The sequence below is a fragment of the Maniola jurtina genome, chromosome 5, assembly GCF_905333055.1.
Source record: "Maniola jurtina chromosome 5, ilManJurt1.1, whole genome shotgun sequence".
Taxonomy (NCBI): Eukaryota; Metazoa; Arthropoda; class Insecta; order Lepidoptera; family Nymphalidae; genus Maniola; species Maniola jurtina.
Window position 1 is genome coordinate 15,362,942 of NC_060033.1, and position 27,841 is coordinate 15,390,782.

A 27,841-nucleotide genomic window follows, 5' to 3' on the forward strand; every position below is an offset into this window, starting at 1 on the left:
ACAGTTGACACAGAACAAAATGGCAAATGAGTTCTCAAAATGTATGAATTATAACAATCTTTAGAGCGATGCTTGTTATTAGAAGGATCCGTCTACAAACAGAACAGGATTTTTACCAATAATAATAGTTTAAAGTTTTCTGAACAATCATATGAGCGCCATTGTCTAATAACGTAGCGTGGGACTCCCATAGTTTTTCTATTGTGTTCATGTTATTGTAAATATTAGGTGATGATTAGATGATAAGGAATTTAAGTTACGAAAATAAAATATTTGTCTATTACGAACTGTTTTATTTCTTAGTGACCGGTACCTTAAAAATAATATTTATTATGTACTTATTGCGAATCGATGTATACCACACATCTTACATGTAATATGTACAATATGTTGACCTCCTCCCTGGGGCAGTGATAAGTGCTGTGGTCTTTATTAGTGGGAGGTCCCGGGAGGCTTCGGCCGTGGCTAGTTACAACCCTACCGGCCGCCAAACGGTTTAGCGTTCCGATACGATGCTGTGTAGAAACCAAAGGGATGGGTTTAATGAAAACTGTTATACTCCTTCCAGGTAACTCGCTTCCATCTTAGACTGCAACACTTACCACTAGGTGAGATTGCAGTCAAGGGCTAACCTAACTTGTATCTGAATAGTAAAAAAAACATTGTCTTCAAACACTATCGGCGGAGACTGCTAATTCTAGACAGAGCAAGACTAGTCTAGTCTAGACATTGTTAATAATAGAATAGAATAGAATACGTCTTATTGGCGTTATAAAGGTTCTGTAACATTCTGTATCATGTATGTGTATATGGCGCCAGAGCTGTGCTGGCATCTCCATGCTATTGCCATGTGATTTTTTATTTCTAGAAAATATTACTTGGTACCTATAACTGGCGGTATTAAAATAAGTATCTGGGATCTTTTTTTCAAAATGTTAAGTTTAACAGATGAGAGTTACTAACTGATTATGTATGGTCTTCTTAGTTTAAACTTTTATTTCTTCACGCCTCAACAACGGAACTCCTGTGTGACTAATCTTCAATGTCAAGGTAACAAAAACTTTTAGGTCTAAAAAAAGTCTAGGAAGAAGGTACCTAAGTCCTTCCTTGTTTTTTATTATTAAAATAAGCAGACCGTTACTAATATTGAAAAAGTGTAGGTGGTAGGTAGATATTGATCAAAACTACAATTTCTTTAAAACGTTTATTTATAAATTAATATATAAAAGCATACAAGACAAATAACTTAAACAGTAAGAAATGCATAGATTGGTACTGTTCCATCGATTATCGAATAGACATCATAATATTTCGAGAATAATACTTCATTTCATTTCATTTCAATAGAAAATATTAAAATTCACTTCGACGACCGGTCAGAGACCCCTGACTAGTCTCAGTGCTTATAAAATTTGTTCCAAAGACACTTTGGTATTTTTTTGAGAATTTCCTGACTTAGCCTCTAATTTTCGTGAAAATATAATAAATTATTATTAGAGTATATTTGAGATATAGACTAAATGAAAAAGATAGACGGAGCCTTCGCGAAAAAATGAAGCCAGCTGTTGCTGTAACTACACGCACTTATCGACATATATATCTAGTTGCCACAAGATTGGCTGTTTTCATTGAAATCAGCTTGGGTAGATGTACTAAATTGACAGGTATAAAAGTGGCATCCCTTTCAAAATGGTCTTTACGGAAAAGAATTACACTTATCATAGATCTATTAATTTTGTTTAGGATTTATGTGGCGAAATAAGCACCATTGTGTCGATTGGCGATCAAAGTTGGAAATTGTCCAGCCGTTATGTAATACTCTGGCACATCGTTTATCCTTTTCCTTTAGGAGATTTGGGCGTATAAAGATTCAAACTCAGTCGTGTTGCTCATCCTGGGCGAGCTCCTCCATCTCTTCTTGATCGAACTCCGTGTCGTCTTCCGCGGTCGCTTCTTGGTACTGCTGGTACTCGGAGACCAGGTCATTAACGTTGCTTTCAGCCTCGTTAAACTCCATCTCGTCCATGCCCTCGCCGGTGTACCAATGCAAGAACGCCTTGCGCCTGAACATAGCGGTGAACTGCTCGGATATTCTCTTGAAAAGCTCCTGGATAGCCGTGGTATTACCGATGAAGGTAGATGACATTTTGAGCCCTTTAGGAGGTATATCGCACACCGCTGTCTTGACGTTATTTGGAATCCATTCAACGAAGAAGCTGCTATTCTTGTTCTGAATTGATAGCATCTGCTCGTCTACTTCTTTCATGGACATTCTTCCACGGAAGATCGCCGCAACGGTCAAATACCGTCCGTGACGTGGATCGCAGGCAGCCATCATGTTTTTAGCATCGAACATCTGTTGTGTTAATTCAGGAACAGTCAGAGCGCGGTATTGTTGGCTTCCACGCGAAGTTAGAGGAGCGAAGCCGGGCATGAAGAAGTGGAGACGCGGGAAGGGTACCATGTTGACGGCTAATTTGCGAAGATCTGCGTTCAATTGTCCAGGGAATCTTAAACACGTTGTTACACCTGACATAGTAAGGGACACCAAGTGATTTAAGTCTCCATACGTAGGGTTGGGCACTTTAAGGGTTCTGTAGCAGATGTCGTATAAAGCTTCGTTGTCTATGCAGTAAGTTTCATCTGTGTTTTCGACTAGTTGATGGATTGAGAGCACCGCGTTGTATGGTTCGACGACTGTGTCTGAGACTTTAGGGGAGGGGACTACGGAGTATGTGTTCATGATTCTGTCGGGGTACTCTTCTCTGATTTTGGAGATGAGGAGGGTGCCCATGCCGGATCCTGTGCCTCCTCCGAGGGAGTGTGTGAGTTGGAATCCCTGGAGGCAGTCGCAGTTCTCGCACTCTTTCCTGACTACGTCGAGTACTGCGTCGACCAGCTCGGCGCCTTCTGTGTAGTGACCCTAGAAATTAACGATTGTCATTAGAATTATTGGTCAGAATTATTAAGTAGCTAGAGTTAACTTTTCATGTTAACTGTGCCTGTAATCTGTCATTTTTTTATGGATAGGAAAACTTCGTGATCTCCATATCAGAGTGAACGATCCATATTATTTTCGCTCGTTCCTACTAGTTCATGTCACGTTATTCTGGGCAATCGTTTTACACGAGAAATTATATACAAGGCTCAGAATTGAGATATCGCCTTTCAAAATAATTCTTTTATATCTAAATATTAAAATACATTATTTAACCACCAGCTCACATCACGTCGTGGAGAAAGGCTGGTGAAAATTGCATCAGATGGCTTACACCAACGTTGGCCTCTCAGACTATCCACATATAATAAGTTGATCCAAGGCAAACGATGTAAGCTGTAAGTAGTTACCTTGGCCCAGTTGTTGCCGGCGCCGGACTGGCCGAAGACGAAGTTGTCGGGGCGGAAGAGCTGGCCGTAGCCGCCGGAGCGCACGGCGTCCATGGTGCCGGGTTCCAGGTCGAGGAGGATGGCTCGGGGCACGTATTTGCCGCCGTTCTCCGCCGTCGCAACTGAGGAACAAGGAGATCTCCAATATCAGCACAGGCAGAATAAAACTATCTCTAATATGAACATTGTAGTTTAATATTGGAAAACAGATCAGAGACAAGAGAGAGAATTTAATCCTATACGACATTGATTTACACACACACACACACACACACACATTTTTAAGCTTAAGTTGCAAGATTAAGTTGTTGAAAACTGTAGCAGCGTTATAACAACTTCAATAAAGTCCATAGCTGTAACATTTTTGTTGAAAATTTTATAACCTAGTTATTTTACATAAACAATACCTAGGTTCTATAATTTAAAAACGGCGTCAGCAACAGCGGAATTAGAGCGGTTAGAGCAATGAAATTCCTCTCGATATTTTTTGTAATATAAAACGGGTACATTTCATGGGTTACAACTGGAGATATGAAAAAGCTCTTTTTCAAAATCGGTTTCCTTGAACGTGCCTCATTTTTAGCAAACCGTTCTATCTAACTTTTCCTTTGACCTGCGGTATCTTAAAGAATAATCCTAGACTGCATCAAATTCCGGCAAGATTAAGCCGTGAAAATCGGCTTCTTTGAACGTGCTTCATTTTTAGCAAACCGTTCTATCTAACTTTTCCTTTAATCTGTGGTAACTTAAAGAATAATCGTAGAATGCATTAAATTTCGGCAAGATTAAGCCGTGAAAATCGGCTTCTTTGTACGTGCTTCATTTAAGCAAACCGTTCTATCTAACTTTTCCTTTGACCTGCGGTATCTTAAAGAATAATCCTAGACTGCATCAAATTCCGGCTAGATTAAGCCGTGAAACATCGGCTTCTTTGAACGTGCTTCATTTTTAGCAAACCGTTCTATCTAACTTTTCCTTTAATCTGGGGTAACTTAAAGAATAATCGTAGACTGCATCGAATTCCGGCTAGATTAGCCGCGATGGCTGCGGTCGCTTGCATGAATCATCTGCTTAAGAGTGCCGGTCGTTGAACTCGCTGCTCGAGATAATTGCCACTCTTTACGGGCGTAGATTGTTTTATCGTTTTATACCTACTCTCAAATTATTAACGGGACCGGGAGACGGTCGTCTTAGAAATAAGTAGGTATTTAGAACCTACCTTTTTGGGTTCCGTATACGTACCTCAAAAGGAAAAACGGAACCCTTATAGGATCACTTTGTTGTCTGTCTGTCTGTCTGTCCGTCCGTCCGTCGTGTCTGTCAAGTAAACCTATAGGGTACCTACTTCCCGTTGACCTAGAATCATGTTTGGCACGTAGGTAAGTCTTATAGCACAAGTACAGGACTAAATCTGAAAATCGCGAATTTGTGGTTACATCATTAAAGAAAAAATTAAAATGTGTTTTAATTTTCAAAGTAAGATAACTATACCAAGTGGGGTATCATATCAAAGGACTTTACTGTACCTACATTCTAAAACAGATTTTTATTCATTTTTATGTATGTTTTTGATTTATGATAAATATTTTGCACGATAAATCATTTATCGTGCAAAATGATGGAAAAATACCCGAGTACGAAACCATCAGTGCGCGAGTCTGACTCGCATTTGGCCGATTTTTTTAGGGTTCCGTACCTATTTCTAAGTCCCCACTACCCTTCCGTCTGCCCGTCAGTCTGTCTGCAAACGGGCTCATGAACCGTAAAAGATGAAATTTTCACAGAGTTTTTGTATTGCCGCTTTAACAACAAAAATCGGTCAAGTGTCTGAGATTAAAAAAAAAACAATATGGTGGTGGTATGTTCAAATATTGTTTTTCTCTTTTTAGTTAGTTTTTAGGGCAGTCTGACAGCTCGTTTGATTTCTAAGTTCTAAACAAACACCAATAGATGGCGCTAGGAGCCCAATGCGCCGGCGCATCTGTCACGCTCCGCCGCGCGTCGTGGGTACAGTTAGTTAGTTCCAAATTACCTGCATGTAGTTAATATACATGGTTCTGCCGTTTCTCACTTATTGCTACGGGAATTAAATGCAGATTTAGATTTAATTAGGTACCTAGTTGAGTTGAGTGATATTTGCATGTTTCCGATTTTATTACCTACTTAGAGATACAAAACGAATACTAACAGGCTTTAAGGTGCATGAGACGGGCCTGCCCGCGAAATTCAAATTTAATGTGGTGTTTCGCAATTTGTAAACTAATACGACAAAATAGGCTCATGGCACTTAGGTAATTGCGCCAATAGCAGTATCATCCTCACAGGACTACATAAAAATCTTTACTTCAATGTGTTCAGTTTAAGAAATTAGTCAAAATAATGAGTTTGACATGAGTTGCTTACAAATTAGTCGATACTATTGCTAATTTCTTAAACTGGACCCTTTGAAGTAAAGATTTTTATATAAACCTGTGAGGATGATACTGCCATTGGTGCAATTAAGTGCCATAAGCCTTCTTTGTCGTATTAGTTTACAAATTGCGAAACACCACATTAAATTTGAATTTCGCGGGCAGACCCGTCATTATCTACCTACTGGACAAAACGTCAGGGTTTGGTTTCGCCAGCCAGCTCCGGCTGAATTAATAAAAATTCTGTATTATGATTTATGATACCCTGAAATACGGGGTGACCCGTAAAGTACGGTGGCATCTGGTAATACTACGTACCAGAGGCCTCATTGTAGTAGACGGAGATGCGCTCGAGCTGCAGGTCACTGGTGCCGCAGTACACGCCCGTGGGGTCGATGCCGTGCTCCTCAGAGATTATTTCCCAGAACTGCGAATAAAGAGAAACGGGTTATTCGTTTGCTGTATTCCTATGACTTTTGGACACAGAACGCGCGACGGTTATGGCGTTTGTGCACTCATTCATGTGTGATGTGTCTCATGTGTGATGAGAGAAACTAAAAGGACTCATTCGTATTCGTTTTCGTTAAAAATACGATACAAAGTAAGCGAAATACAAGCGGTGGCGGGTAGGGTAGACAAAGACTGATCGGAACAAGGCTCAATGCAGCTCTAGTCTGCTCAGCTCAGCTCAGCTATACTCCACCTCGCTCCGCTTCAATGGAAACACTTGCCACGTTTCACTGTTCTTCTCCGCTCCACTCCGCCTAGCTCTGCATCAGTTTAAACGCACGCAAAAACCATTCAGCTGCAGTCGCAATCACACTGTACAGTCAACACGTTCTACATACAGTTCCTTGTAAATCAAGTCGTACCCTCGTACGCGCGAGTTTTTGTGACGTCCTGTATTTGATGCTATTTTAACACATTTATCAAGCGCATGACATGCCCCAAATCTGTTTGATATGTTTACTAGCACATTGCCGTCTATACAACCATCTTTATTTTTAGCTCGCTGATAAATATTACCTATAGGAACGTTTCCTCTAACCTCTAACATACATCATAGTTGTATGTAAATATATTATGTTATACTGGCTGTGTCATGCGACGTCGTGCGCGTTTCTAGGGTTCGTTTTTAGGGTTCCGTACCTCAAAAATAAAAACGGAACCCTTATATCTAGGATCACTTTGTTGTCTGTCTGTCTGTTTAGTAGTAGGTAATTCTAGTTTATCATGGTTGAAACAAAAAACAAAGTGCATAATACCTATTATGTTTGCACCTTCAGTCTGAAATATATTATAGACAAACACACCGTCGCCACTTCGCGTTTATATAGGTATTTTATAATAATAAACTGCGCACAATATTATTGCTACCATTTTATAGCTACCTATACTTACAAAATGTAAAAAAGATCAACGTAATACCAAATTGTCAGAGATTTTCGGTGCTCCTTATCAATATCCAACGCCTTTCGGGACTCTCCTGACACCTACAAGCTCGTTTTCACTTAGGATTAAACTGATAACGTGTGATGACGCAAGTAGGCGCGTCAATCAAGGATCGCGTCGTCTCGTAGACTGACGATTGACGACTCCAGCATGCTAATCGTAATTCGTAAACAAACAATAATACCTATTATGTTACAGTCAAAGCTCATAACCGGTAAAATCTCTTAACTGCAAAAAACAGTCAAAAATTTTAAGTTTTCCATAGCCAAATAGATTGCGAAGCTGAAGTGGCAATGCACAAAGTCAAAATCATTTATTCAAATTTAGAGCCTCGATAGCTCAACGGTTGAGGAGCCGACCGAATTCCGAAAGGTCGTTGGTTCAAACCCCACCCGTTGCACTATTGTCGTATCAACTCCTGGCACAAGCTTTACGCTTAATTGGAGGGGAAAGGGGAGTGTTAGTCATGATTAGCATGGCCAATATTTTTTAAAATATTTAAAAAAAAATTGGGTACACACTTTCTGATTATCAAACAATATGTAGTGGTGACAGTTAATTACAAGGCACGACGTTCGAATAAACGATAGACATTGGGGTCCCAATGTAGGTACATACACATACATAGACTACTAAAATGATAACCTTTCCTTTTGGCTTTGCCGTAGTCGGGTGAAAATGGATCACTTAAGATTGCATCGCATATCGCATACGATGAGCGAATAGGTCGGTGGAATGCCGCAGTAAAAAACGAGGGACTTCATTTGACTGCCACGGACAGTAGTCCTTCGTCTGCACTGGCTCTAAAGGACAGAATAAGTCTGTACTGTTTGGAGCTGGAGCTTTATAACCGATATTTTTCAAGCAAAAGCACTATAAGTAGTTATTTGAAACTTCTTTTAACCATCTTTGATAGTCTTATTTAAAACTACTTTTGACCATCTTTAATAGTCTTATAAGTTTAAAACTACTTTTGTCCATCTTTAATAGTCAAGGACTTTTAAAGATGGACAAGGATAGTTTCCAGTTAAAAATAGTTTTGACCAGATAACAGTTCTGACTGTAACATAAAATGCGTGTTTGGCTCTTTGTATGTCCTTGAATGGAATGAGTTTCGGAGCAGATAATGCAAAAAACAGAATATGTGTCTGTTATTACTTTACAGGCTTCGTGGTTGGAGACACAAAGTGCCTAGGCAGCACGGCGAGTTGCTACGCAGGATGGCAACACCGGCAAGACTGAAATAGCTGAATGTAGGATTGTCAGATGCACCGTATTTTACGGGTTACCCCGTATTTCACAGAAACCCGTAATTGCAAAAATACGGGGTAGATAAATTATTTATTGTGCCATGATTTCCTTTTGATTAAAATTCTCGGAAAACCTCTACGCGTTGAACCTGTGTTCTTCGCGTGGGTTTTGGGATAACATTCCAACAATTTGACAAAAATATTTAAATAATATCTGCTTTTCTGAGTGACGCTTATAATAGGTACAAAACAGTTAAATACGTCATGTTAGAACATGTTTAATTTATCCCTCGCCGCGCCGGAACATGTCTTTGTCACTCTGAATGGAGACGCACAAAAAATGAAAAGGGGATCTTCACAATTATCGCGTTTCATTTCACCCCGCGACGTGGAATAACACCGGAAGGGAATGATCGTTAGATGTAAGTAAATCATTCTGCGAAACGTTCAGTAATATCAGGTCAATGTAAGATCGATGTTAATAAGTGTAAATTAAAAATTTATAACACCCCCGACAAGTGAAGTTTACAGTAACTTGAAAAGAGCTGATAACTTTCAAACGGCTGAACCGATTTTCTTGAACTATAGCTAAGAACACTCTCGATCAAGCCACGTTTCAAATAAAAAAAACTAAATTAAAATCGGTTCCTTAGTTTAGGAGCTACGATGCCACAGACAGATACACAGATACACACGTCAAACTTATAACACCCCTCTTTTTGGGTCGGAGGTTAAAAATGCTTTTAAACATCGAATGTCCGATCTGATGTTATCGCCATTATTCATCTGTACTACGTTGACCCGTCGCGTGTGGACCCGCCATAATAATAATGTTAGTGGCATTAGGGTTACCAGAGCTTGAACTATTTTACCCTTTTTTTTAATAAAGTAGATTTCTAAACATTTAAAAATGCAATTTATCTTTTCCTTTTACCCATCATCCTGTAGGTACATTAACGATTTACTTACATAAAAACTACGACTCATTTTTCGCTAATGCAATTTACTTTGTGGTGGTCCAAGCTGCTCTTGGGTTATAAAATTTTATTTTAAATAAAAATGCGCTTACTTCGCTTTTGTTTTTTTCAGTTGTAATAATTGTAACTTGTAACTCGCTTTTTTAATAACAGTATTTATTTCCATTCTGTATAATAATAAATAAATTCATGTCAAAAATTAAAAAAAAAAAATTTAATATTTTTTATTCAATTATTATTATATCCAATTCTGTATGTTGATACTAAAAATAATTATTAATGTCAAAAAACTTGACACTATCAATTTGCTAGATTAGATTTCTAGGGGGGAGTGGAATGGACTGAAAAATGTGCACTGAAAATAGTTTTATACGAAAAAAAAACAGTGCAGCCTTTTTAACTGAAAAGAAAATGACTACTGAAGTAATTAGATATTAACTTATCATTATCTGCTTCCAATAACGAATATTCAGGTGTAATTTAACGGAACTTTTACTTTGTTCTCAATTAAGCACTGATTGTTATCTATAGCCCCGTTTTGCCGCCATTTTTGTAACTTGGTGACTATTTCCTGCTTATACGAATAACGGTCTACATAATATAGGAATGTGGCATGCATGCAACTGTACTGTTGTCGTATAATATAAGGTTTTATTTGAGTTGTGCAGCAGCGCAGTAGACTATCTAATATGACTATCACATTAATCATCAGCATTATTTTTTAATTTTTACACGTTCTTATAAAAATCTAATTGCTTTTTATTAAATCCATCAATCAGCCCGTTTGTGTCCACTGCTGGACATAGGCCTTCCCAAGAGCGCGCCACCAAACACGGTCCTCCGCCTTCCTCATCCACCCATTTCCCGCGGCCGTCAGTCCAGCGGGTCGGAGGTCGTCCCACACTGCGCTTGCTAATACGCAGTATCCACTCCAGAACACCTCTGCTAATTTCTTTTTACTATCTTTTATTATTGAGTAAGCATCTACGACTTCGGATCTAACCCAGTAACATTCCCAATATCAACTTTCTGATCCCTTTTAGGCATATGTTATATTTAAAAAAAAATCTATGTTCTACTTCAAACAAGAGTTCGTAAACTAAAACCTAAGTGATTTATCAATTTGCCGAATTCTTAGGGGAAACTTTTGAAATAGTAATTAGGTACAATAAAACTGTCAATGTTATTAGTATCAAGTTTCAACGACGACGCCTGTGACGACGCCAAATGATAGATATAGGTTTCCTAAAGGAATTTCTGCAAGCCTCGGTCTTATGCTGCTCTGATTATTCTATGAAACGCTTTATTTCACTTAAAATACAAATTTTAGAATTCAACTTTTGAACCAGCCTAATCTTGAATTGACTTTACTCCTAGAAAATGCTTCAGCAGCCATTTTCGTTTTCTTGAATCATATTATTTTCTTCTTTATATCGTAGAATCTGATCAGTTAATCCAGCTGCACCATCGTTAAAGTTTCATTAAAATCTATGAAGTTTTGCTTTGCTGGGGTCATCAAAAATACATTAGGATCCTTCCTATTCCATTATCTACCTCTTACGTTAAGTGTGTACTAGATAAGTATGAATTAGGGTTAAAAACTAGTCCTTAGGATATCTAATATGCTTGGTCATCAAATAATGGGTAATGTCCTAAAGTGGGTGTTACAAGGCTGATGATGATTATGAGGTCATCAAACCATAATAACTCCTGTGGCGAGGTGACTAGTAGACAAAAATTTGTGTTGAACAGCCGTTTACATACACTATTTTCATGAAATTTTAGATTCTAAGTGTTCAAAAACGTTTTATTAGATTAGAATTTGGCGTGCTAGTATGTATTGGTCGGATAGTAATAACCGGTCTAATAACAGAACCAGAAAAGAGCTGATAATCTCCAAACAGCTTGGAAAAATTTTCTTGGATTATAGCCGTCTTTGAAACAAAAAAAAAAACTAAATCAAAATCGGTTCATTCAATTAGGAGCTACGTGGCCACAGACAGATACACAAACACACAGATACACACGTCAAACTTATCCCCCACCCCCCTTTTCGGGCGGGAGTTAAAAAATAGACAAGTAGGTATAAAAATTTCTAACAAAATCTGAGAAGCCCCCGTATAGGCAGAGACAATTAGAGATTCAAAGCATGAGTGCCATCAAGTTAACCAATATTATGTATTGAGATTTAAGTAGCATCGCAAGTTTAAATCTCCATTGATGATCGAATCGAGTCCAATTTAGTTCCAATAAGCTTGGCGAGACGCCGACGATTCAAGTAGGTACCATAGATAAGATTCCAATTTATTTCGTTAAGTCAATCTTACATACAAGAAAAATCTCTCTCGGTATTGTACCATTTATTTCTGAAGGTCGTGACTCCTTCCATTAATCGCATACTGGTGAGAATTTTTGAAATAGTACGAATACCTAAATTATATCACTTATCAGATGTAAGTGATATTAACCGGGTCAGACTTGCAAGTTTTTCGAAGGATGGAAGAAAGGCTCGAATCCCTTCTGCATCGGTCAGCCATCGAGCTACCAACTTTAATCAACGTTGATTCACCTGCACAATCGACTGATATGTTGTTAGTACCATAAGCCAGGTCAATTTTATATTTTTTTAATAGGTATTAAAAAAATAAAAAATCATGTTTTTTTAATTCATTCGATTTCGGTTGGTACCTACTTATCGTTCACGTATATCATGCGTTCATGAGATTGAGTATTGAGTTGAGACTTTGTACGGTTGTTGTTGGCACTTGCGTAAGGTTCCATCAATGTACAAATTACAATTATATAAAGCTATAGGGATTCTTCAATACATTATTTAGTACAAAACAAACTTGCAAAAAAAGTTGAATGCTTTACATTACAATATGTTATATGACTAATCGCTTTATAGGTAGAAAAAGTCGGCAAGTATTTAACATTATTATAAAAAAGCTTTTTACTTTACCACCTACTGTCACAGGAAAGCCCTCATTAATCAATTTCCTAGAAAGCTAATACATTATACCTTACCTACCTATGTGCAAGTAATCGATGCCCTTCCGCGACTGACCACCACAATACACCGACCACGTCAGTCCCACCACACGACTCTTATCTCTTCGACATAAAGTTCATTTTTCCATAACCTGTGGTGGTGGTATCATTTTTCGATAGTAGTTGGGCTTCCCATAATTACCATCTTGATTCGCATCGGAAATTTAACCTTAATTAAGTAATTGTTAGAGTTTAAAATGCCTTTGACCTTTGGTGAATAATGTTATTTTTTTGACGGCGCCGCAAGACCTAGACTAATTTGTGAGATATACAATATACTCACAAATCACAATGTTACCAAACAAACACAAGCAAAAGAGTTCCGACTTTTGATTCATAAGTGTTCTGCTTTTATTCTTACATACCTATATCTCTCTATAAGTATTTACTATGCATTTAATAATTTTACATCCTTATTAGCTTTGGAATAATTTTAATTTAAAATTTCTTTTAAAAATATGTACTTATATCGATTCTGAATTCTGATACACCTTATCAAATAATTATTATTTCACTTAAAATTCCCGTTAAATGAGGAAGCGCAAAAGACTGGCAACATATCTACTCAATATTATACTCAATAGGTATATTTTTTGCTTAAAAATGAATTTTAAACGTCCTTTTTCTTATGGAAATATGCCTTATTCTTGATCTTCAAAGAAAATGGGTACGTAGTATGGCGAAATCTATATAGCTAAGTAATAACAAGTAAAAGCAAGTTGCAGAAATCAAAATTGCTCGAAATCAAAAACCTATGAAACATATTTTATTCTAATCTCAAAATACGTATGCGTGGACAGAACCAATTTCCTTTTTTGTCCATTTTCGTCCGCCGAGACGTCGCCGGCTGCAATTTGAAAATAGAACATTTTTCTTTTTTCTTATTGCATCGCGCGGTGGCCGTTGACATCCTAGTGCATTATTTTCGGCCATGTCTCCCGGAGTGTTGCCATATACGGCAGCGATGAAATTTACCATTGAATACATCGCTTTGGCCGCACGAGACATTTTTGTACTTATTCATTAATAAATAATAATAAAAATACTGTGTACCATGAAAATAATTAAAATATGTAAGTAGAAGTCCTAATCTTGATATCTTGATTTAAGAAATGAAAAAAGGCATCGATTATCCATAAAGTGAACAGAATATAGTGAAAAATCTTTTAACCTTATTAAGTGATTTAAAACTTGGTCAATATAAATAAATTAATAATCACACAACAGACGACTTAGCTTACGCGTAGACATTCAATTCTAAGAATTCAATTGCACATTTTTTGCTGTTGCGTCTAAAATTTGATACGGCTTCGGACTCAAATTGTTTTTCCTCGTCGCCGCTAAATACAAGCTAGGTAGGTTTCAAATTATCAGCCAGCTCTACTAGACCAATGTTTTGTCGTTTCGAAGACTTTAGAATCAAAATTATAACATAGAAAACTGGCTATTAATACCCTCGATATAACCTGAGTAATAATTTAAAACAACGTACTATCTACATGTAAAGGAAAATAAACTTAACTAGGTATCTATACAACAACAGCAAATTTGGAAAACCCCCTTGTAAATGATTAGGTACATAATTTCCAATATTTTTTACCAATCAATTCAACTCCTATAGACTGGTAAGGGGCTGTCATATCTTGAAGCATTTGTGTGAAGTTTCGCAGATGTATGAGCTTTGCCTATCTGCCATAACAATAACATAAATCTAGTGCAATTAAATATTACCTACCGCAGAGATATAACCTAAAAATTATTTTTAGCTTATTTTCTTTGATATTTAAAAACCTATAAAAGTAAGATGCTTAAAGTACGCGATGATTAAACAAGTGCCCATAAAAGTGAACAGATGCTGTCGATATGTGAACAACAGGGCAGGCGATGGTTTAAGACATTAAACAAACTACAAAGATGTACAGCGAAAGATAATACGATCCGACGTTTTGATATATTTTATGACAATAACTGTTTTCAGGGTTCCATACCCGAAGGGTGCCAACAGGCCCCGATACCCGAGCCTCCGCAGTCTGTCTGTCTGTCTGTCCGTCCGTCCGTCTGTCTGCCTATCTGTCTACCTGTCTGTCTGTCTGCCTGTCTGTCAGTGGGCTGTATCTCGTGAACCGCAATAATTAGAGAATTGAAATTTTCACTGAGTATGCCTATTACCGGTATAACAAAATGACCGCCATGTAGGTAAATTTAAAAAATTCATAACCATGTACGATGATATAGATAACAGAATTACAGAAGCCTTTGTGTGCCAGTCCGACTCACACTGACCGGTTTTTTTTCACTCCTGTGCGGTTTTTTCACGAACACCTCTTTCAATAATTTTTCAAAGCTCTATCTAACTTTCGAATTCCGAATCAAAATTTTAAATCATCAATTTTACAGCTTGGCGTTCTAAGCTTGGGTAAAAAATTACACTATGATATAAAAAAAATCTACCAATTTAGTACAATTTAAAATGAAAACAATTCCGAGTAATGCAATTAACACACTTTAGAAGTAACAACGGGACTCTCTAAATTCTCTAATCAGATAATAATTTTTCTAATTAACGTTCAACTAGAAGTTGCCGTTCGGTAATTATTTAGTAGAGTCTTTCAGACTGCAATTTCAGACTGGTAAAGTACCTAAACAAATAAAAGTAAATAAGTGTATTAGAAAATTCGTTAAAGCAGTGATTCATCGATTCTCATCATATACATATAAGAACTTCAGTCTCCCCTAGTCAAAACTTGCTTTTGAATGTTAAAAACCTATGAGTCTAGACTTTAATGTTAATGTGAAGAAACTGTTTTTAAGTCCATTACTTTGAATTTATAGTAGGTCTACACGCTATACTTTTCAATTATAAACTTTTCACGAGATTACCACGTGTTGTTAAGAGTGCTCGTCGCAGCGGAGTCGTTTCGAGTCAAGCGTGAGAGAATGCTACTCGTATTGCAATCAACATTTTTACAGATTTACAATTTCCACTTCGCCATTTTTGACAAAAAAATATTGTATCTCAAGCAAGATTCGTTCATCCCGCCTCTCTCGGGGTGAGATGCAGTTAGAGTCAAAGGGTGACATGCACAGATAACGTTGTTTCCGTCATATGTGGAAACAGCACTATTTCAGACTCCATCCACTAACGAGGTATCGCTTCCATGAAGCGGGCTTTTAAGCGGCACACTCATGGGCCGTATTTAAAAACATAGAACAAAAACATCGCGTTGTTGATACGAACAGACCGACTCTCTGTAAACATTCTACCACTTGCAGTAGAAAAAACAAAATACCGGAAGAGATTGCTTGTGGTAATAATTATATCTATTGGGAAAAGTAGTTTAGTTCGATTTAATGATTTCACTAAAGTTTTTCTGTACAGGTTAATCAAATCCACCATCCATAATAAAAATCCACCTACTTATACAAGATTGTTGTAAAAAAATGTCCCCGAAATTACTTCAAATTATAGTAATACAACCACTTCCGACCATTCAATAGAATATTTTTTCTTTCGATTTTATCGTTTTTATTTTTTGACTTTTACGATTGAAAGCTTGGAAAAAAGTGTCTGTTTGTTTGTTACTTGTTTAATAGAAGCATACATCAAAGAGATGGATAAAAGGATACGTTAATCCCGGGAAACAAAGGATAGTAGAAAAAAACCTAAATCCACATGTCGTGGCCAAAAGCTCATGACTCTATATTTTGAATTTAAATATACCTTCTTAACTTAAATAACATTTCAATAATGGCAGTCAGATAGATTTACGGATAAAACCTATTTTCCACAATGCTCGGTTCCAAGCCAATAATAGCAACTAAACCACAACAGGAAAAGTGCATCAGACAAACAAAAACCACTGTAGGTTATAACGTGCCGTTGACCCATCGCCATCGTTGGTCGCCATCTTGCAGATTTATTATATTTATTAAAGTGGTGGCCAATGCTTAATTAGTTTTTGATTTTAATCACAAATCAGACGGAGTTCTGCATCCGTTTCAACTTAAAGTACATAATTAAATATTAATTTTGTACCTTTAACCACATACTTATAATATGATATTAGCTACTTTTGATTATAATACCTACTCTATCAGTGAAAAAATGTAAAGACTTAGTTAAAATTTTACAGAATATGGCAACATTCCTAGATATTTATCAAAAAAAGGGTGATAATTACTTAACTAATACTAAAAATACGTTTGGAATTCTGAAATCAAATTTCAAAAAAGCAATGAAAAATTAAATCTTTATATATAGAAGTAGGTGTTACTTAAGTTAACTACGGCGGTAAAAATGAGCATGTCTTTGATTGCTGAATGAACTACGAATGAACGCTCTGAACTCTGGAATCCACGCCTAAATTTACACATTTTCTGGGAAAATATCACGAAAGCTGGCAACCCTACTTGAAACAGGTAGTTAAAAAATCCAGAACAAACAGATCTACGTTTTTATATTAGGTACATTGAATCAGCAAACCAGTCACAAATTACAGCAATTTTCAGATTTCCTTTCCCCGAAACTAAGTACCTACAATAATATGACTAACATAAAATGAAACATAGATTAGACACTAAAGACTAATCTTTTTATGAAACGTGCATTTTACAATTTACGGAAGATATGAGTCACTCTTTAATATCTATGGACTCACTAGATTTTTTGGTTTGGCGTGACTGGTAGTTGAATTAGGTATAATAAAGGAAGTAAGTAGGTAAGTATCAATTCCATGTCTAGACGAATAGTTATAAAAGTTTTATGTTTTAGAATATCGTGCAAGAACTAACGATAGGTATTTCTACGCTATTGGTTGGTCTTAGTGCTCGCCTATCTAGGTATAGCAACCTACATTATTGAATTACATAAGTTACTTTACTTAAGAATCTTCACTATTTGTGTAAGAACTATAAAGGTAGTAGCCAAAAGTCTAGATTTTTATCAACCTATTTTTCTTGAATTTTCTTTCCTTTTTTATTTTTGGCCCTTTTTGTATCCACGTGAAACACAACAAAAAGTTATATCTAAGGTGTTAAGCTACTCGTCAATGTATAATTAAAATGGACGGAAAACTCACTGCATAAAATTTTAACGGAAGAATCCGTTCTTTGACAAATTAATGTTTTCGCAAGAAGAAATATATTCCACGGTAAACTATTCTTAAAATAGAAACACAAATATCCACTATCATAATGTTTAAAAAGCCTAGAACCCAAAGCCATGTCAAAGTGCAGTCAAACACTAACCGGAAAATAAAATAAAAATTCCATCTTTGAAATCCAAGTTTAAATTAAGAACGTGGAACGTCGGGACGGCGCGGCGTCAGCTAAGATGGCCGCTCCAAGAGGAAGGTAGACAAATATTTTTCCATAATTAGAATAAATCACATCCCCGCTGCGGGTTTATTTCAGTTAAACAGGATATATATTTTATTTTCAGGAAAATTGAGTTAGTCACTTAGGTTAAGTGTGATTTAATTTAATTTATTTTAATTTATTATAAATTACTACCTAGCTTTTGTCCGTGAATTCATTCGAAATACATACGTAATTTTTAGCCTATGTTACTTCTAGATAAAATAACTTTTTAATTATGAAAGAATTCAAAAATGCAAAAAGTTCATTCATATTCATTCATACTTTTTACAAAATACACTCTCAAATCTATTTTTAATTTCTTAAAATATAATCATGAATGATGAAAAATTAAATTAACTCCTAAATAATTCATTAATAAATAAAAACCATTATTTATTGCTTTTTCTTAGGTAGGTACTTACCTAGTGATTCTTTAAAATTACGATTTTAAAGAAAAAAAAATCATGGTAGGTACTTACAGCCCAAAATAAATGGGCTAAGTTCATAATGCTTACCCACTTTGACTTGATAAGATCGGCAAAGACTAAATACAGACGATTATTACAGACGTGACATTTAAAGCGTTAACAAATGTGTTTAATGCCTAAAACGTAATCTCAAAAGGTAATCCGGAGCGCATTCCTCTCCTTAAATAAATTAATTGGTCAAATTAAGACGTCAAATGTCCTAATAGGCAGTTTAAAAGGCAGGATATTCGTCAACTGGTCACAATAGCTTCGTATAAGGACACATAATATGATAATGTGGCCACCGATAGGGTAACCACACGGTCAGCTGGACATTTTCGGAATTTTGATATCCATTCAGTTGAGTGTGGGACCAGTTATAAAGAGCCACATATTATGCTCAATTGCTCACATTATCGTGTCAAGTCATCATCACCAATTCATCATCGCCATCATCATCATCAACTCATCACCGCCCGGCCTACTACTGAGAACGGGTCTCCTCTCAGAATTACAAGGGTGTCAAGGGTAGGAAGGGTAACATATCGAAATTATCAATTTTTTCAGAAAACGTTTTTTTTTTCAAATCGAGAATGAATAAGCATCTAGGCTGCATCCTCACTTGCCAGGAGGTTTGATTGTACATATTCTGGTATATAAATTCAAAATAAATAAATAAATAAATAAAGGTTTATTTAGCTCATATACAGAGTCACACACAAAAACAAAAAAACAAGAATAAAAATAAAAATACAATTAAACTTGAATATTAATTAATCTTAAAACTAGAAAATACTATTATACTATGTTGTGTCTGTGAGCTAAAAAAGCTAAAAATCATACTTAATTAAGTATTGTCTGGTAACCCTACCTCTATCAGCCATTATACCTACCCCTAATGACATATTCGCCGCACGGCTGGCGACTTCCACGCGTGAATCACGCGCCATTCAATTTGAAAATCGAATGTTTTGTTTTTAATTTTATGTGTGTACGTGACGAAGACTGATAACGTCAGGCAGACCATCTAATGAATAAAGATCTGTGGATTCGCGACGCTTCTCTTTCACTCATACTAAAAAAAAAATCTGGCTAGTGAATTCACGACTTGGGTTCCAATTCTAAGGTTCTAAAAGCCTACCACAGCACCATATGCGATCGAAATTCAAAATCAAGTTCAATTTTATTTCATTCTGTTAGACCTATTTTATTTAAAACAATTGTGGTTTTAGGCGGACTTAGCCCATACAAAACACGTGTACCTAAAGTGTCAGTTTTAATTTCACACCAATATTTTTGTAGCAGTTAAGACCGTAGTTCTTAAAATCAAATTGAGAAATTAAGAGTTCCGCACTCCAAAAAATAAAAGAAATCCTTGCTCAAGGATTACTTTGTAGTCCGTCTGTCTGTGAAGACTCCTTTTCAAGACCCTTTTTTTAAGAACACGTACTTGGCCGGTTTTTCTAATTATTACGATCCGTTTCAGTACGTGACAAAAGAATCAGCTGAACATACTCAGCCAATTTCTCAGAGAAATGCTAATCTATAAAAAACATAATTGTATATACTAATGTAAACAAAACACTTCTCTACGTGATTCATATTATATTATTTGGAATAGTTGCGTGATTAACATTGCGATTGTAGCATGAAATATGTCGTTCTTAGTGAATGAATGATTGAATGATTAACATTTGATTACAGTGTGATTCACATTCTTGATACTTGATTACAAATAATTCGACCAAGTGTGAATAATTTCTTGAATTTTCTCACATGCTATTTGAACTAAGGGCCTCCTGCATATAAAGAAGTTATAAAACTCTTAAGTTAAAGCTTACACAGCTGCATTTTAAGAAGTGAAGACTTTATACGCTTGTGTGTAACACAATATGCGAAGTGACACAGATTTGGTGACATAATATGTATCTAATATCTATACTCATATCCTGTAACGTCTATAAGGCGTAAACAGCATACACATTCTGATTTAAAAAAAGCATCAAAATAACAGACAGAAAGATATGTGTCTGTCTTTTTGTATTTAAAGTAGGTATTAGTTTGGATTATATTAATAGTTATTCTTATTACTAATTAAAAGAATCACGACGCATTGATAAGCAATGAGTAAGTTCTTAGAAGAACAATCATGACAAGCTTAAATGATTTATATTTCAGATTATAGCGTGACACACATTCTTGATATTTGATAAGGAACGGACAACCAAGTAACTAGGTAGATATTCTTTTGACTTACGCTTACTTTAGTTACGCAGCACTAAAATATTTATTTGGAATTCTACAAGACTCAATAGAATTTTCTGCTAACGCATTATAAGCTTAAAACATATGAAAATTATAAAAGTAGATACTTATCAATATTAATTTTAAGGTTATTGAACCCTAAAAATGATAGATGATAAAAATCCGATAAACGGCAAATTCACTCGATTTAGTTAAAAAAAAATATTACTGGCCATTATACAGGACGCAATTTTAAATTATTATCAGTCTATAGTTAATTACTTTACGTCCGACCAACTCGATGACTATCAAATCTGATAGGAAGTCATAATGCAGTCTAAAGTGAAACTAGTTTGTCTACAGTTAAAGTAATTAATATAAATGTGTTCAAAGAAATATAGGTGATAAAATTAAATTAAATAAAAAATATTACGCACTAAGTACTTTCGATATAACCGACAGCCGTAAAACAGTCATAAAAGTCGGAACTAAAGTGTCATATTTTGTGAGATGTCAAGATTAAAAATATAAGTAGTTTATTTTAGTTTCAAACATAGAAATATTAATGTCTTACAAATTAATCGATAAAGAAAAGATCCATAAATATAGCACAAAAAAATACAGTTTCGACCTTTGCAAATTGAATGCATTTGAAATTCGAATGTATCATTCATTCATTCGTTCGTCGTTAGTGAAGCGTAGTACCATATTTCCATATTTCCATTATTCGCAAGTATTCAATGACATTGGTCTTCAATTTAAAAAGAAGCTATAGGTGATTTTGGTTCCCCCAGACACACAGGCAAAGATTGTAAGATAGCAGCACATGAGTAGATAACTAGATATAGATAGCAACCGAAATAATATATGCCAAGTGCGAGTCGGACGCGCACACGGAGGGTTTCGTACCATGAATCGTACAAGAAATGATTAGGGTTCTGTAATCCGTAAGTACCCGAAGGATGCCAAAGGGACCTAAGACTAAGCCTCCAAAGTCCACTGTCCGTCCGTCTGTCTGTCTGTCAGCGGACCCTATCTCATGAACCATAATTATAGATGGAGTTGAAATTGTCACAGAATGTGTATTTCTATTGCCGCTATAACATTAAATAGGTAATAAAAATTTCAAAATAGCCGTCAACGTAAATTTAAAAAAGGTTGTACGATGGTATGGACTACGGAACCCTTCGAGTGCGAGTCCGACACACACTTCACCGGTTTCCTAAATCCAATACCATTCATTCAAAAATTGATTACTTGATTGGTGAACATAATCGAATAGTGTTCCATATTCAAAAGTGCGATGATAAAATAACGGTCGCTAACGGACTCCTCACTCGCCGCGTCTTTGTAATCGTAATCATGCTAGTTCCGCTAGTTATCGCACTAGCAATTTGAACCCGGCACAAGGGCAGTTATTATGAACGAATTCGTTTTAAGTGTGCTTTTAACACATATTTTAACGCCCGACCCCAAAAGAGGGGTGTTATAAGTTTGCCGTGTGTATCTATGTATCTGTCTGCGGCATCGTAGCTCCTAAACTAATGAACCGATTTTATTTTAGTTTTTTTTTGTTTGAAAGGTGGCTTGATCAAGAGTGTTCTTAGCTATAATCCAAGAAAATCTGTTCAGCCGTTTGAAAGTTATCAGCTCTTTTCTAGTTACTGTAACCTTCACTTATCGGGGGTGGTAAAAATTTTTAATTTACACTTAATACACAAAAAGGTGTGATTGTTAACCAAAATTTTACCTTTTTACATACTATGGCAAAACTATGGCAAAGCCAAAAGGAAGTCTTATGATTTTAGCAATCTAGGTACGTATATAAACAAAGTATATGCATGTTCCTCCATAGCGCCTAAATTACTATGCCGATTTTGATGAATGAGGTGTCAATCAATTCATTATTATGGTTCAGGTGACATAGTCTACATTTTATATATTAAACAAAATCAATATGGCAGATGTTACACCGAAAAAAACTTGGGAACTCTAAATTTTTTTTGCTATCGTACCTATTTCTATATAACATAAACAATAAATATATTATAAAGATTTTAAACGTTAGTCATTTGATAAGAACTGTTTTATTTGTAGGTAGATATGTTTATTTGTTAGTAATCTGTTGTCTGTTTGTTGTCTAGTTAGAATGCATTGCCAAAGGACAAAGACGTTAGTTCCCTACCAAGTAGCCAGCTGCAGCGGTCAGTGCTTTGGACGCAAGTACTAGCAAAATGATAAAGAGGCCACAGACGATCATTGCATTTTAGAATTAAATGCCATGAGGGCTCTTGAACCTTTATCACAATTTATTATTATCATTCGTTCAGTGAACTAGCCCCTATGACAGATGTTTCATATCGTAATCTTAAGAATTAAGAGGGGTGTATTCGTAGTGCGCTCCAAGCCTCCAAACTAACTTAGTTTGGTATACTTCGTTCGCGTGGATTTAGATTAATTAAAAATCCTGTGAGAACTCTTTAATTTTCCGGGATTAAAGCTGCCTATATCAATTTGCGGGATGCAAGCTACCTCTGTACCAAATTTTATACAAATCGGTTAAATGGATGGGACTTTTAAAATCCCGTGGGAATTATTTGATTTTCCGGGGTAAAAAGTAGCCCATGTCCTTCCCCGGGATGCAAGCTAACTCTGTACTCATCAAAATAGGTTAAACTGTGGGGCTGTGAAAAGCTAGCAGGCAGACAGACAGAACCACTTTCGCAGTTATAATTTTAGTATGGATAATAATTTCAAATCTCTTTAAGTAAGTAGTTTATTAAAAATATATTCCGTGTAAGTAAGTTTGGATATTTTTAAAGGAACCGTAGGAACTCTTGCATTTTCCGAAACAACGAATGGTCCGTGAAATCAGACAGACAGACAATTTTCGATTTTACGATATTAGTAGATATGAATCAGTAAATTAGTATGGATTGACAAATTTAAGATTCGAATTTTCAAAGCAGAATTTGTACTATTCATGAGTTTAGAAGTTTGCATTTGCATTTTTTGCTGCAATACAATGTACTACTGTACCGTACTAGGAGGTGGCACGGACCAAAATATGTGGCCTACTTATGATTTGTTTTGGAAAACACTCAAATATCACGATATATTCAAATCTCATGTTTGACGTAACATCATGGCCTTGTCACAAAAGCATAGCTTAGTGCAGGTCAAGCAGAATCAAATAGCTAAGTAAAAGCAGGCCATTTTTAACCCCCGACCCAAAAAGAGGGGTGTTATAAGTTTGACGTGTGTATCTGTGTTGTTTCTGTTGCCTTTTGCAATACATACTTGCTTACTTATTATTTTTTAATTTTTAGAGGTTATTGTTTTTTAAATTTTTAATTTAATTTTTTATAAATTATAATACACCCGCGAGCAAAACTATGGAATCACCTCGGTACTTGCGATTTGCTACATGGAGATTAATGAAAATGGTACCGTTTTTATTGCTTTAATTTTTAATGCTGAAGCTGTAGTTTTTGCTAACTTATTAACCGACTTCCAAAAAAGGAGGAGGTTCTCAATTCGTCGGAATCTTTTTTTTTAATTTTTTTTTTATTTTTTATGTATGTTCCCCGATTACTCAAAGACCCCTGGACCGATTTGGAGATTTTTTTTTTGTTTGATTGGGTATACTGTCCAGGTGGTCCCATATAAATTTGGTGAAGATCTGATGAATATCTTCGGAGATGGAGAACAGAACTCCTCAATGGATAAGAGCAAATTGCTCGCGATCAGTGTAATAGCTCAGTAAACAGTAGAGTTTTAACTGGGCAAAGCATATTATAGTACAGTGGGGCCACTAAAAATTGTGAAATAAAAAATTTTCAAAAGAAAAATAATTTCTGAACAAAACCATACTTTCACCTCCTTGGTGGTTAGTTCGAAGTTCTCAACACCTTTATAAGATCGATCGAACCGAGAAGTCTAGCCGCGCGTCGCGTCGCTGCTGTTAGAAAGCATAAATTATTATCATTTGCTTTGCTCCACTAAAAAAGCGGTCAAATGCGAGTCAGGCTCGCGCACGAAGGGTCCCGTACCATTGTCCAAGATATAGGTATCAATTATCATATTAAGTATAACACCATAATCATAATCTTTGGATACCAGCCATTTTGAAATTCGTCATCTTGGTTTTTTTTTAATTTGTTATGCTAAAAACAACGACGGAAATACACACTGAAAATTCCAACTGTCTGCCGAGCTATTACAGACAGACAGACAGACGGATAGATGGATGGACGCGGATGCTTAGTAATAGGGTCCTTTTGCACCCTTCGGCTACGGATCCCTAAAAAGCGTAAAAACCGTATCATTATGCAGCTACGGTTAGGTACATACGAAAATACCTACGTCTGCGAAATAATAAGCAGTTTTTATCTACAACCGAATTCAACGTTTCATGAAAATAAATTACCCATAATTATACATTTACAATAGATGTACCTACCTACCTACTTAAATTTCAAAAAATATTATTTCTCTTTCATTCATTCGTTAATTCACTGCAAAATACAAGGTTTGTAATTTGTATCTACTCGTAGGTCCGGAAATTAGAGGTAGGTACGTGTCCGAGATCGAACCCCTAGCCCCTCCAACTGAAACCGATTTTTAGGGTTCCGTTCCTCAAAAGGAAAAAACGGAACCCTTATTAGGATCACTTTGTTGTCTGTCTGTCTGTCTGCACGTCTGTCCATCTGTCATGTCTGTCAAGAAAACCTATAGGGTAAAGTTTCCCGTAGACTTACAGATAGGTAGGTCTTATAGCACAAGTAAAGGAAAAAATCCGAAAACATGAATTTGTGTTTACTTACAACACAAATTAAAATGTGTTCGTGAACAAATAAATAATTAGTATTTTTAATTTTCAAGAACTGAGATGTAAAAGGGCCTGTTCATTCTAAAACAGATTTCAATTTATTAACCGACTTCCAAAAAAGGAGGAGGTTCTCAATTCGTCGGAATTTTTTTTTTTTTTTTTTTTTTTTTTATTTTTTTTTTATATTTTTTATGTATGTTCCCCGATTACTCAAAAACCCCTGGACCGATTTGGAAAATTTTTTTTTTTGTTTGAAAGGGTATACTGTGCAGGTGGTCCCATATAAATTTGGTGAAGATCTGATGAATATCTTCGGAGATGGAGAACAGAACTCCTCAATGGATAGGAGCAAATTGCTCGCGATCAGTGTAATAGCTTAGTAAACAGTAGGGTTTTAACTGGGCACAGCATATTATAGTACAGTGGGGCCACTAAAAATTGTGAAATAAAAAATTTTCAAAAGAAAAATAAAACCGACTTCAAAAACGACAAACACTAAAAAGTAAAAAATAACTTTTGTTTAGCTACACGTGTAATGTACCTAGGTATGAAGTCGGGCGAGCTTCACTCTTGGATTTCTAATTTTGTTTTAATATGCTCGCTCGACTTCATACCTAGGTACATTACACGTGTAGCTAAACAAAAGTTATTTTTTACTTTTTAGTGTTTGTCGTTTTTGAAGTCGGTTTTATTTTTCTTTTGAAAATTTTTTATTTTTATACATAACTAGCTGACGCCCGCGACTTCGTCCGCGTTGATTTAGGTTTTTCGAAATCCCGTGGGAACTCTTTGGTTTTCCGGGATAAAAAGTAGCCTATGTGCCAGGATATTATCTATCTTCATTCCGAATTTCAGTCAAGTCCGTCCAGTGGTTTTTGCGTGAAGGTACACAAACATACACACACACATACACACAAACTTTCGCCTTTATAATATTAGTGTGATAGTATGGTGGTTTTTGATTTATCGTGCAAAATGTAGAAAAAAAATACCCGAGTAGGTACGGAACCCTCGGTGCGCGAGTCCGACTCGCACTGAGAGATTCGCACTTGTTTTTTTAAGGATGCCTATCAACATACTACTAAACTCTACCTTCCCTACATCATACTAAACAAATTGGTAGCTTTGAAATTAGTAATTTGTAAAGAGCATAATATCCTGTGGCGGTACGAATATTCTGCTATATGTAGATTGTAGGTATTATAGGTACAATGCCTGTTGACAGTTTGACACGCGCAAGGTTTTCAGTCGAGTCAGCGTCCGCACTCAAATGTCCTCGAACAATCAAAATGTAGCACATCCAACACAAATAAGTAGGCATAAAACGTGTCTGTAAGCGAAATATTAGATTGGCACTTTAGTAACAACAAAGGAAATCTCATTGACCATACTCGACAAATTTTTCTCGCGACCTCGTATTTTTATGGTTCAGTACTTCAAAAGGAAAAGAGGACCCTTAAAGAATCACTTTCGTTGAAGCGTAAAAAAAAATTCTATTTTCGAACCACGGAACAAACATAATATTATTTTTAACCCTTGAGCCAAAGAGAGGGGTGTTATACCTAAGTTTGACGTGTGTATCTGTGTGTTTGTGTATCTGGCTGTGGCATCGTAGCTCCTAAACTAATGAACCGATTTTTATTTAGTTTTTTTTGTTTGAAAGGTGGCTTGATTGAGATTAGCTATAATCCAAGAAAATGGGTTTAGCCGTTTCAAAGCTTTTCTAGTTACTGTAACCTTCACTTGTCGGGGGTGTTATAAATTTTTATTTTTCACTTGTAATTCTAGTTAGTTAGTAGTTAGTAGAATTCTAGTTCTTCCCTGATTTAGCTAGAACTAGCTAAGCTAGAAGCTAAGTACCTAAATAAAACTTACGTAAGTTGGTTACAGATAGGTACCTAGTACCTAACTATGTACTTATATAAATTATAAAATTAGATTTAATTTTGTAAGAAATTGAAACTCCAGGAACAAAAAATGTCATGAAGTAGAATGAGTCTAAAGTTTCATATTAATTTTTTGTCGTTAGTTTAAAAATAGAATGAATGAATGTTGTTTAAGTTTTAACTTTACTTCCTGAACTTTTTGAAATTATATCATGGTGTCTTCATATTAAAAATAGTATTAGAATATGTAGAATAGGTACTTAATATGAGAAATAGGTACCTACAGCTGCACCAAGTACCTAGTCCAATTGGTAGTCGAACCAATAGCAAGTAATTTCAAAGCTAGATAATATAAGTAGGCACCTACTTTGTTTAATTTCCTAAATTACCTATACATAACAATTATTTGTAAACACGATAATTAAGTACCATTTTGTAGGTAGTTTTGAAAATGTCTGACATAATTTATGTCTGTTTGTGGTAATATTATACGAACATGTTTATTGTTTACTCCCTGTTCCCCAATA

The 27,841-nt window shown here is 35.8% G+C and overlaps 1 protein-coding gene and 1 long non-coding RNA gene across 4 annotated transcripts in view; one reads left to right on the plus strand and one right to left on the minus strand.

Moving 5' to 3' along the window:
- LOC123865519 overlaps positions 1–6,876 on the plus strand; it is a 24,430-nt gene extending 17,554 nt beyond the window's left edge. Inside the window, exons 2-3 of the long non-coding RNA XR_006795985.1 lie at positions 4,140–4,146; positions 6,865–6,876. This is a non-coding gene — a long non-coding RNA (uncharacterized LOC123865519). The remainder of the gene's footprint in view (positions 1–4,139; positions 4,147–6,864) is intronic.
- Positions 1,191–27,841, minus strand: part of LOC123865511 (tubulin beta chain-like) — a 27,164-nt gene continuing 513 nt past the window's right edge. Inside the window, exons 1-4 of one of the 3 annotated variants that reach the window (XM_045906575.1) lie at positions 7,227–7,383; positions 6,117–6,225; positions 3,349–3,509; positions 1,191–2,923 (exon numbers count right to left, since the gene is read on the minus strand). In XM_045906575.1, the coding sequence (XP_045762531.1) occupies positions 1,877–2,923; positions 3,349–3,441 (1,140 nt within the window). In that variant the 5' untranslated portion in view covers positions 3,442–3,509; positions 6,117–6,225; positions 7,227–7,383 and the 3' untranslated portion in view covers positions 1,191–1,876. Of the gene's footprint in view, positions 2,924–3,348; positions 3,510–6,116; positions 6,226–7,199; positions 7,384–27,841 lie in introns of those variants that run through there. The other 2 variants (XM_045906576.1, XM_045906574.1) reach the window with 2 other exon arrangements.